Source organism: Strix aluco, chromosome 5, assembly GCF_031877795.1.
Source record: "Strix aluco isolate bStrAlu1 chromosome 5, bStrAlu1.hap1, whole genome shotgun sequence".
Lineage (NCBI taxonomy): Eukaryota > Metazoa > Chordata > Aves > Strigiformes > Strigidae > Strix > Strix aluco.
The window spans coordinates 88,678,048-88,688,958 of record NC_133935.1 but is presented as its reverse complement, the minus strand read 5'-3'; the positions used below and the strand labels follow the sequence as shown (position 1 = coordinate 88,688,958).

The window sequence follows — 10,911 nt, the reverse complement described above, 5'->3', positions numbered from 1 at the left end:
GCGTGCTGACGCTGCGCGCCGAGGTCGCGCGGGGCTGCCGCCGCCGCCGGTGTCGCCTCTGCCGCCGCCGCCGGTGTCGCCATGGGGGACCCGCCGCGGCGGCCGCGGTCGCTGTTCCTGGCGGGGTTGGCCGCTGCCTACCTCGCCGCCTTCGCCTCGCTCTACGTCCAGATCCCCGGTACGGCGGCGGCGGGAGGGCCTGGGAGGGCGGGGGGTTGCCGGGGGGCGGCCCGACCCCCCCCTGCGGCTGGGTAGGCCCCGCCAGGCTGGGCCGGGTAGGCCTCAGCGGAGGGGCCCGGCAGCGCGCTGCCCGCACAGCCCTCCCCTGCCTGTAGCAGGCAGGGCCCTCGTCTCCTGTCTCCTACGTGGCCAGGCTGGGGCTGGCAGCCGTTGGGCTCCACGTGGGCTTTTCCCACTGCTGCTCTGCTCCCGGTTTCACTAGGAACCTGGGAGGCCACCGTGCAAGGGGCAATTAGCAGGAGCCTCCCCCGCCATGTCATCGAGAGCTGGGGAGGGGGGTGCTGCCAGTTCTGCTGCCTCCCCCTAAGGCTTACGGGACTGGGGAGGCCTCATCCCCACTGTCACCGTCCCCTTTCCAGGCCTGTACGGGAGAGACGGCATCCTGCCGGCCCGCAGGGTGCTGCGCCTCAGCGGGAAGGGGCTGTGGGAGCAACTACGAGATTTCCCCACCCTGCTGTGGCTCAGCCCTCGCCTGGGTTTGGATACGGAGCTGGGGATGGAGCTGCTCTGCCTCCTCGGTGTGCTCGCCTCCTTTGGCGCCTTGCTGTTCGAGTCCCTGCGTGACAGCCTGCTCTTCGCCCTGCTCAGGGTGCTCTACCTCTCGCTCTACCAGGTATGGGGTCGGGGGGGCCTGGGGTGCCCTGGCGGGGTCGGAGCTGGGACCTAGGAGGGCAGAGGGGTGAGGTTCCTGCATTAGCATCATCCTGTGAGCTCCTGCCATGCTCAGCTTCCCTCATGGAGCTGAGGGAAGGTGCTGGCAGCTCCCTGGCTCGTGTGGGGTGGTACAACCCCATCCTTGTGCCAGTTCCCGCTGCCTTTCCTGGGATAAAACCCTCCCAGCCTTGCCTGCGAAGCTGATTCCCGCCCCGCTGTGGGGGCAGCTCTGTTCCCTGACTCCCAGGGCCCTTCCCCCGTGGTCCATGAGAGCTCTGTGCCCCTCAGCCACAAATCTGCCCTCCTGAGCCGCGCTGGCGGGGCTGGCGGCTTCCTGCGGAGGAGCTCGGGTGAGTCAGAGCCCGCAGCGCAGGCGGCGGGGCGAGGAGGGTTTCTGTTCCCTCTGAAACCGGGCGAATTAAAGACGAAAATACCGCCTGTGCTCAAAAATCCCTCCTGGGCTGGGCGGCTGTCACCCCGGGGAGGAGCTCTCCTGCCCTGCCCTACCCGGGTGGCTGGTAGTGCCAGCACCCTCGCCAGACCCTTCTGCCAGGGCTCGGGCCACGTCCAGCCCCGGTGGCTGCAGGGAGCGGGATTGGGTGGCTGGGAAAGCGGGGTGTCAGCTGTGGGAGTGGGGTTTCTCCCATGCTGGGGGGCTGCTGCTGTTATCCCGTCCCCGCTGAGCAGCTCAGGGCCTCCGCGGCACACGGCCGTGCCCCACAGGGAGCATTTTGAGCGGCTTCTCTCACGGGCAGCGTGGCCCGAGGAGAGGCGGGGGGCAGCCAGGGCTCTGGGGTCACTTGCTGCCTTGACAGGGAGGGGAAGCGGCCCCGGGTGACTCTCGCCCTGGCGCGTGTGGCTCTGCCTCCTCTGGGCCTTTCCTCTCCTCGCTCCCTTTTAAGGTGATGCTGGAAAGAAAGTCTCAGTGCCAGCCGCCCTCCCCTCACTGCCCCGGGCCTGGCTCTGGCAGGAGGGGCAGCCCTGGGGCTGGGAGCACCCAGGCAGCGCAGGGCAGGGCTCCCCTGCAGCCCCCCCGACCCTGGCCTGGTGCCCTCCCCCCCACTGCTGTGCCCAGGGCTGAGCTCCGTGTGCAGAGACGGGGGGGGTGAGTCTCTTGAGCCAAGGAACCAGCGGCAGGCCAAGAGGGAATGGCCTCAAGCTGCGCCAGGGCAGGGTCAGACTGGCTCTTAGGAAGGATTTCTTTGCAGAAGGGGTTGTGGGCGTTGGAATGGGCTGCCCAGGGCAGGGGGGGAGTCCCCATCCCTGGAGGGGTTGAAGAGTCGGGTTGAGCCAGCGCTGAGGGATCTGGTGGAGTTGGGAACGGTCAGGGTGAGGTTCATGGTTGGGCTGGAGGAGCTTCAAGGGCTTTTCCAACCCAGACTCCATGGGGTGGAGAAGGGGCCGGTGGCCAAACCCACTCTCTGCTCCCTCTCTCTGCAGGTGGGGCAGGTCTTCCTCTACTTCCAGTGGTAAGTCAGCCCCGTGTCACCCGTGCCAGGGGGGGCTGCGGGCAGCAGTGACCCAACTGGCTGCTTTCGGGGAGCAGTGGTGGGCCGTGGGCCGGCCAGGCCCCCTCTCCCTCAGCACCCTGGGCTCTGGGTGGGCTCGGTGGCGGTGGGGGACAGCGACGTTCCCCTCAGGGACAGCCTCTTGCTGGAAGCCGGGTTCCTGGCGGTGCTGGTGGCCCCCCTGCGCCTGCTGAAATGGCGGAGCACGACCTGGCGCGCCCACGACGGTGTCACCTTCTGGCTGGTGCGCTGGCTCCTCTTCCGCCTGATGTTCGCCTCCGGCGTGGTGAAGCTGACCAGCCGCTGCCCGACGTGGTGGGGGCTCACAGGTGAGGGGTGCCGCCGGTTTCGGGGTGTCGCGGGCTTTGGGGGGGCGCAGGGGCGTTGCCCCAAGCCGCAGGCGGGGTGGCTGCTGCTGGCACCCCTCCCACGTTCGGCACAGCTCTGTGCCGGCGCTGCCCACCCCGAGCCGTGTCCCCGCGCCCCTCCCTGCACCCCTGACCCCTCCCGTGCCCCCCCCCCCCAGCTCTCACCTACCACTACGAGACCCAGTGCATCCCCACGCCAGGCGCCTGGTTCGCCCACCAGCTGCCCGTCTGGTTCCAGAAGTTCAGCGTGGTGGCCACCTACGTCATCGAGATCGCCGTCCCCCTCCTCTTCTTCGCGCCTGTCCGCCGCCTCCGGCTCTTCGCCTTCTACAGTCAGGTGGGGGCGCAGAGCTGGGCACCCCCACTCCCACCCTGGGTGTGGTGGGGCTCTCCAGGGGCAGGGTAACCTGCTCCTCCCTCCGCGGGCCCTCACAGGCAGGATTTCCCCAGGTGCTGGGGTGCCCCCCGGGGCTGTCAGTTCAGCACTGTGACACCCAGCCCTGCCTTTACCCCTCCCCAGGTCCTGCTGCAGCTCCTCATCATCCTCACGGGAAACTACAACTTTTTCAACATGCTCACCATCGTTTTGGCTTTCTCTCTGCTGGACGAGGAGCATGTAGGGTGCTGGCTGGGGCGCAGCAAGAAGAGACACACCAGCAGTGAGTCCCTGGGAAGCCCTGTTTGAGGGAGGGGAGCCCCCTCTCTGCTGTGTCCATGGCAGGGAGGGGACAGGCCACTGTCATTCTGGGTCTGTGCCCATGGGGGGGCTCAAGCCAGGGTCCCTGTGAAACGGTGTGTTGTCTCCTACCACGGGGGCACACTGGCTGGGCTTTTGGGGTGCAGTTTGCCCCCCAGCCCCTGGCATTCAGTGGCTGTGCTGTGCTGCAGCGTGGCCCCCCAGCCTGCGGTCCCTCCTCTCCGCCCTGACGGAGCTGAGTGCTTACGCCTTCCTCCTCTACTGGAGCGTCCAGTACTTCAGCCTGGAGATCAACTGGGAGAAGAGGCTGCTGGACTCCAAAGTGGGTACGTCACGGCCCCCTGTGCCCCGCCGAGGTGAGGGGGGAGGCCCCCCCTCTCTGACCCCATGGGTTTTCCTTCATTCCAGCCTTCACCTATCACGAGTTTACGACGTGGCTGCGGGCCGTGACCCTGCCGCTGGTGGGGCTGGGCTTCCTCTCGCTCTCCTGGGAGATTCTCTTTGCCATGTATAGGTGAGTGACAGGGTGGGGGGGGGGTGCTGGGGGCCCCCCCGGGGCCTTGCAGCTCTTCAGGGTGACCAATCTGGGGGGCTGGGGCCACCCCCTGCGTGGAGGGATGCTTGGAAATGGCTGTGTGGGGTGGGGGGTGCTGGGTGGGTTGGGAGGGGTTGGCGCAGGGCTGAGCCCTCCACCGCTTTGGGCCCAGCGAGGTGGGGGAACGGCCCTGAACCCCATTTCTCCCTCCCCCCGCCCCCCCTCACAGGTGTTTCTGCATCCGTGGCTGTTTCTGGAAGCTCTGGGCCACGCTGCAGTGGGGTGTCTTCGCCACAGCGACCCTGGGGATGTTTGCCGTCAGCCTGGTGAGCAAGTAGGGGCCAGTGGGGCTTTGTCTTGGGGTACGGGGGCCCCCCCAAGCTGCTCCTAGTCGTGACGGAGCCGCTCTGTGCCTCCCCCCAGGTGCCTTTCACCTACATCGACTACGAGTCCAATGGCAAGCTGTGGCCTGGCATCCACCAGATGTTCAGCGCGGTGGAGCGGTTCCAGGTGGTGAATTCCTACGGGCTGTTCCGCAGGATGACGGGCGTTGGGGGGCGGCCTGAGGTGGTGCTGGAGGGCAGCTACGACCAGCAGACCTGGACGGTGAGTCGCCCCCTCCCCCAGGAGCCCTTTAGCTTGGAAAAGACCCTGAAGACGCTCAAGTCTAACCGTAAACCCAACGCTGCCAAACCCTGTCCCCAAGCGCGGCTGCTTGGCTTTTAAATCCCCCCCGAGGCGGGGTGGTGACTCCACCCCTTCCCCGGGCAGCCCCTCCCAGCGCTTGACAACCGTTTTGGGGAAGAAATTTTTCCTAATGTCTGACCTAAACCTCCCCTGGTGCAACTTGTGGCTGTTTCTCTCATCCTGTCGCTTGCTACTTGGGAGAAAAGACCGACCCCCTCCTCGCTACAACCTTTCAGGCAGTTGCAGAGCAGTGAGGTCTCCCCTGAGCCCCCTTTTCTCCAGACTAAACCCCCCCAGTTCCCCCAGCTGCTCCTCCCTGTGCTCCAGACCCTTCTCTGGACGCGCTCCAGCCCTTCCATGTCTGTCTCGTAGTGGGGGGCCCAAAACTCTGCCCGGTATTCGAGGGGTGGCCCCACAAGCGCCAAGGACGGGTTGGGGGGAACACGATCCCAGTCCTGCTGGCCACACTATTGCTGACATGAGCCAGGGTGCTCTTGGCCACTTGGGCACACCGCTGGCTCGTTTTCATCCAGCAGCCGACCAACACCCCCCCGGTCCTTTTTTCTGCAGGAGATCGAGTTCATGTACAAGCCTGGGAACGTCAGCAGGGCCCCCCCCGTGGTCGCCCCCCACCAGCCCCGCCTGGACTGGCAGATGTGGTTTGCGGCCCTGGGCCCCCACACCAGCAGCCCCTGGTTCACCAGCTTCGTCTACCGCCTGCTGCAGGGCAAGGAGGAGGGTGAGAGGGGCTGGGAGCCAGGGGACAGGTCCTGGGGGGGCTCCAGGTGCTTCCCTGGGTGTTGGGGGGCAGGTTCTGTGCGGGCTCCACGCCCTTCCCTGGGCATTGGGGACCACGGGGCAGGTCTTGGGGGGACTCCACGTGCTTCCCTGGGTATTGGGGACCAGGGGGCAGGTCCTGGGGGGGCTCCAGATGCTTCCCTGCAGCCCCAATACCCAGGGCAGATGCTGGTGGGCTCTGGGCCCTTCCCCAGGTGTTGGGGGCCAGGGAGCAGGTCCTGGGTGTTTCCAAACCTTTCCCTGGGTATCGGGGGCGTCAGGGCAGGTCCTGGTGGGGGGATCTCCAGGTGGTTCCCTAGGTATTGAGGACCAGGGGGTCCCTGGGTGCTGGTGGGTGCTGACACCAGGTGTCCCCCCCCACAGTGATCCGCCTGGTGCAGGCCGACGAGTCCCAGTACCCCTTCAGTGCTCGCCCCCCCGTCTACCTCCGGGCCCAGCTCTACAAGTACTGGTTCACCGGCAGCGCCCAGGGCAGGTGAGTGGCGCCGGGTTGGGGAGGGACTTTCCCCCCTCGGCCCCCCCCCAACTCGCTGATGCTTTGGCGAGGCTGGGAGCTGCGCAGGAGCGGGGGCAGGGGTCTGAGCTGTGTGTGTCCCCCACCATTCCAGCCCCGGCCCTGCGCCATGGTGGCGGCGGCAGCTCCTCCACCAGTTCTTCCCCACTGTCTCGCTGGGTGACCCTGCGCTCGAGAGTCTGCTGGGCCAGCACGGCCTGAAGGTACGGCCCCGCGTGGGGGCTCACCCCCCCCGAGGTGTGGGGTGGGTGAAATGTGGGTGTCTGAGCCCCAGGTGTGGGGCGATGCAGGTGGGTCTGACCCCCCCCACATGTTGGGGGTGACATGGGGGGGTGTCTGACCCTGAGGTGTGTCTGACACCCCCAAATGTAGGGCAATGCAGATAGTTCTAACCCCTGAGATGTGAGGGTGACATCTGGGGTCTGACCCCCCAGGTGTGGGGTGGTGCAGGTTGGGTCTGACCCCCCCAAACATCAATGGGTCACATGTGGGGGTCTGACCCCCCCAGATGTGGGGTGCTGGGTCCCCCCTGCCTGTACTAACCTCCCAGAGGCTCCTCATGGTTGGGGGGGGGGGCTGTGGGGCAGCTGCTGCCCCCCCCCCCCCAGTTTTATCCCTGCGGTGGCAATTGGTCACCAGTTAACCAGCTCCCGGTTAATGGTTGAGCCCGCGGGCTCGGGGGGGGCTGCTGCTCTGTGAAGGGGGGCAGGGGCTGATGGATTGGGGCCACCCTGACCTCCCCTCCCTTGTCCCCCCCCCCAGGACAAGACCCCCCCCAGGCGCTCGGCAGATGCCCTCCTGCCGCGGGCGCTGCGGGCCCTGCGCCGGCTCAGCCGCCCCTTCTCCGGCCCCACCATCCTCTGGTCCCTCTACCTGGTGGCGGCCACCATTTACCTCCTACGAGCCCTGGGCCACCGGCCCCGGGGGGGCGCGCCCCCCGCCCGACACAAAGGCCCCAGGCGGGGGGACCCTGCGGACCGGGGGGGCGGCGAGAAGAACGGGCAAGTGCGGAGGAAAGAGGGCAAGGAGGCGGAGGAGAAGGGTGAGGGCCGGGCGCGGGGGGCGGCCGATGGCCACGGTGATGGCGGCCGCCCCCCCAAGAAGAGAAAATAACGCCCGGAGCCCCCGGCCCGGGCCCCGTCTTCCACCCATGGACTGCGGGCGCTGCCTGCGCCCCCCCCGCCGCCTGCCCCCCCCCCCCCCCCCCCCGGGTGGGGGACCCCCGGCTGGGGTGCAGGCAGCCCCCCCGTGCCCCGGGGTGAGCTGGCTGCCCTGTCCCCTGCCAGTGCCTTCGCGGTCATCGCTCGCGGGGGGCAGCGCTGTCCGTGTCCTCCCCCCCAGGCCAGGAGTCACCTCCCAAAACCCCCTCACCCCACTTTGGGCCCTGCAGGGGGGCTTTGGCGAAGTGGGGGGGGGGGATGCTCAGTGCTGGCAGGAGCAGCTTTGAGCAGCCGCAGCGAGGCAGCACCCTCCACCCACCCCCCCCCCCGCCGTTATCCTGCGCGGCCCCGGGGCAGTTTGGGGTGCTGCCCACCCCCCCCTCCCCGGAGCTCACTGCCCCCCCCCTGCCCCGGCGTGGGGACGGGGGGGGGGGGGGTGGGGGGCGCTCTGGCTGCAATGTGCTTTCCGCAGGCTCGTCCCTCAGCACAGAGGTTTCCTATAATAATTTTCTAAATAAAGCCTTTGACATTCCAGCCCCCCGCCTCTCCCTGGGCCTGCCGGGGGGTCCTGCCCCTTGTGTGTGTGTGTCCCCCCCGGGGGAAAAGGGGCTCTCACTCCTCCCCCCACCCCACCCCCCCCGAGTCCCCCCAGGGGACTGTGACCGGCACTGGGGGTGCGAGACAAGCAGGTTTATTGTGGAGCCCCACAGTGGTGGGAGCTGGGGTAGAGCGTGGGGTGCTGGGGGGGGGTTCCGGGGTCTCGGGGGGGTCCCGGGGGGGGTTCCCCCTCACCAGCAGAGCTGCCCCGGGCAGTACTTGTCGATCAGCGACTGGTAGTAACCGCGGAGCTGCTGCACATCGGGCAGCTCCTCCTGCTTGGTGTAGAGGTCGAACTTGCTGCAGGAGCGAGGAGGGTGTGTCAATGCTGGGGGGCTGCTGGCCCCGGGGGGGGGCTCGGCCAAGCCCCCCCGTTCCTGTGTGACCCCTCCTTGTCCCTGTGTGTGTCTGTCCCCCCGCCAGACCACGCACTTGAGCTCCCGCACCCAGGGCAGCATGCGGAGGTCCTCCTCGGTGCAGAGGTGCAGGTAGTCCCCGTGCGTGTGCCAGGGGTAGAAGGAGTGGAAGCGGACCATGTAGAAAGCCTGGGGGGGGGGAGCGGGGGGGTACACATGCCAGCCCAATTCGGGGGGGCCCCCAAACCCTCCCCATAGCCCCTCGGGGGTCGCCCCCCCCCCGCCCCAACCCCTCACCTCCTCGGGCAGGGCAAAGTTGTTGAACTTCATGACTCTGTACATGTACTCTGGGGAGAGAGGGGGGGGCACACAGGGGCACCCCGAGAGCTGCAGCCGCCCCCCCCGGGTGAAACTGCCCCCCCCTGCCTGAGGCTGCCACCCCCCAACCTCATGCAAAAGGCTCCAGGCCTGAATCCCCCAGCAAAGGGGGTTGGGGGGGGGAACCAGGCACAGCCATCCCCAGCACATCAGTGCCCTGTTTGGGGGTGAAGGGCCCTGCCGCGAGGAGGGGGGGCCCTCGGCGGCCCCCCCCGGCCCCCCGCCGGCTCTTACCATCATGTCCCCAGGACATGAGGACGTTGTCCAGGCCGCAGCGGGGTTGGTACATCCCGAACTCAGTGCTGGGGACGGAGCCGGGTCGGGGGGCTCATGGCTGGGCCCCCCCCAGTGCCTTCCCCAGCTGTAACATGGGCTGGGGGGGTCCTAGCACCCCCGCGGGGGGGTCCAGCCTCACCTGTACCGCGGGTCTCCGGTGTCGGGGTTGTCGTGGAAGGTGGAATCCCAAAAAACCACAGATTTCTGCACCTTGCAGCCCACGGGGAAGGTGTCCCCCACCACGGCCCACTGCAGGGGGGAGTGCGATGGGTGTCCCGCTGCTTGGGGTGTGGGGGGAGGAATCCCCAAAAAAGGGGGATCCCCCACCCCCCATCCCACTCACCTGGGGCTCCCCAAACAGCGCCAGGACCTTCCCCAGGTCGTGCAGCAACCCCACGAGGTGGAACCAGTCTGGGGTGGGGGGGCAAGTTGGGGAGCTGTCACCCCCCCATCGTGGGACTTGGGGGTCCCCACGTCACGGGGGAGGTGTGGGGTGCCCCACCTTTGTCGGGGTGCTCCCGGCGGATGCCCTCGGCGGTTTGGAACGCGTGGTAGGAGTTGGGGAAATCCACGTCGGGGTCCGACTCGTCCACCAGCGCGTCCAGCAGCCCCAGCGCCTCCATGACGGCCATCTTGCGCAGGGAGCACCCCCCGTACTGGGCACGCTGGGGGGGGACACACGGGGTGCTGGGGGGGGGGGGGCAACACCCCCCCCAACTCATGCTGCCATCTCAAAACCCATCAGGGCCCTCCCCGGAGTGTGGGGGAGCCCCGTAAGCGGGCTGGGATGGGGCACTAAGGTGGGATGATGTGGGATGGAGGGGGGTGTCCCCCGCTGTGGGGGGGCCTGGGGGGGGGGTCACACCTTTTTTCGGACAAACTCGACGGTTTGGTGGGTGTGCATCAGCCGGTACGTGCGGTACACGCGGTCCAGCAGCGGCCCCCCCTGCGGCGCAGCGGCTGGCTCAGGGGGGACCCGCTGGGGTAGGGGGGGGCGCACCCCCCAACATTCCCCGCCCCCCCGGCGGCAGGACCCCCACCCCCCCTGGGGTAGGGGACCCCCCCGCTATTACCCTGGGGGGGCCCCCCCGTACTCACCCGGTAGTTCCGGTACTCGGGCCCGGCCCCGCCAGACTCGGGCCCCACGGGGGAGGCGGCGGCGTCCTGCGGCGAGAGGGGCCGGGGGGGGGGTCAGCGGGGCCCGATCCTGCCCCGCGTGGGGGGGGGAACACCCCGGGGCAGTGTCTGCCCTGAGGGGGCCCTGACTCGACCCGCCCCGGCCCCCCTCCACACCCACAGACCCCTGGGCTGGGGGGGGGGGGGGGGGGGAGCGTTCCCCATGGGGCTGCCCCCCCCACATAGGGGGGACATCACCAGGGGATCTCCTCCCCCTCCCCAAAAAAAGCAACGGTGCTGAGCTGTGAGCCCCCCACCCCACAGAGTTTTGGGGGGGGGGGGTCCCAAGGGCTGCTCCCTGTCGGCACAGGCCCCACGGGGGGGGTGTGTGTGTGTGTGACACTTGTGGGGCTGGGCCCCACGGGTTGGAGGGGGGGGGGATCGGGGAGGGGCTGCACTCCCATGCATGCGGAGATGCGGGGGGAGTCTGACCCCCCGGTGTGGGGGGTGATGTGGGGGTCTGACCCCCCCCCCCCAGGTGTGGGGCACTGGGTCCCCCCTGCCCGTACTCACCGCCTGGAGGCTCCTCATGGTTGGGGGGGCTGTGGGGCAGCTGCCGGCCCCCCCCAGTTTTATCCCCGCGGGGGCAATCGGTCACCAGTTAACCAGCCCCCGGTTAATGGTTGAGCCCATGGGCTCAGGGGGGGGCTTCTGCTCCCCGAGGCGGGGCGGGGGCTGGTGGGGAGCCTGGCCTGGGTCTCCCAGCGGGGTACCCCACGCTGCAGCCCCCCCCAGCTGGGGACCCCCCGATCCGCGGAGCCCAACCATGGGGCGGCCCATGGTGGCCCTGGGCTCCTCACGGGGGCAACGGGCCACGGGGTCCTGCCGGGGGGTGGGGGCGCGGCTGGTGCAGGTCCCAGGGCCTGTGGTGATGCACCCCCGAGCCGAGCCGAGCTGAGCCGTGCCATGGTGTGCGTCGTGCTGTGCCGTGCTGTGTCACGTGTGTCACGCTGTGCCACGCCATGCA

At 68.7% G+C, this 10,911-nt stretch overlaps 2 protein-coding genes across 3 annotated transcripts; one reads left to right on the top strand and one right to left on the bottom strand.

Moving 5' to 3' along the window:
* Positions 1–2: 2 nt before the first annotated feature.
* Positions 3–7,695, top strand: LMF2 (lipase maturation factor 2). The gene is made up of 14 exons (XM_074828179.1): positions 3–178; positions 600–853; positions 2,335–2,363; positions 2,535–2,731; positions 2,929–3,107; positions 3,291–3,429; positions 3,659–3,793; positions 3,876–3,981; positions 4,232–4,328; positions 4,426–4,608; positions 5,260–5,428; positions 5,851–5,962; positions 6,096–6,204; positions 6,764–7,695. Exons 1-14 carry the CDS (start codon positions 82–84, stop codon positions 7,112–7,114), a joined length of 2,157 nt encoding a protein of 718 aa, XP_074684280.1. The 5' UTR covers positions 3–81; the 3' UTR covers positions 7,115–7,695.
* Positions 7,696–7,836: 141 nt separating this feature from the next.
* Positions 7,837–10,887, bottom strand: MIOX (myo-inositol oxygenase). 2 transcript variants are annotated; one of them, XM_074825517.1, is made up of 10 exons: positions 10,458–10,541; positions 9,867–9,932; positions 9,634–9,714; positions 9,271–9,433; positions 9,112–9,179; positions 8,908–9,017; positions 8,727–8,794; positions 8,412–8,461; positions 8,191–8,303; positions 7,837–8,058 (listed from the first exon to the last, which is right to left on the bottom strand). In XM_074825517.1, the coding sequence occupies exons 1-10, from the start codon at positions 10,473–10,475 to the stop codon at positions 7,950–7,952; spliced, it is 846 nt and encodes a 281-aa protein (XP_074681618.1). In that variant the 5' UTR covers positions 10,476–10,541; the 3' UTR covers positions 7,837–7,949. The 2 variants fall into 2 exon arrangements, with proteins under 2 accessions (XP_074681618.1, XP_074681619.1); XM_074825518.1 differs by lacking the exons at positions 8,412–8,461; positions 8,727–8,794 and having other exon boundaries at positions 10,458–10,887.
* Positions 10,888–10,911: the final 24 nt, after the last annotated feature.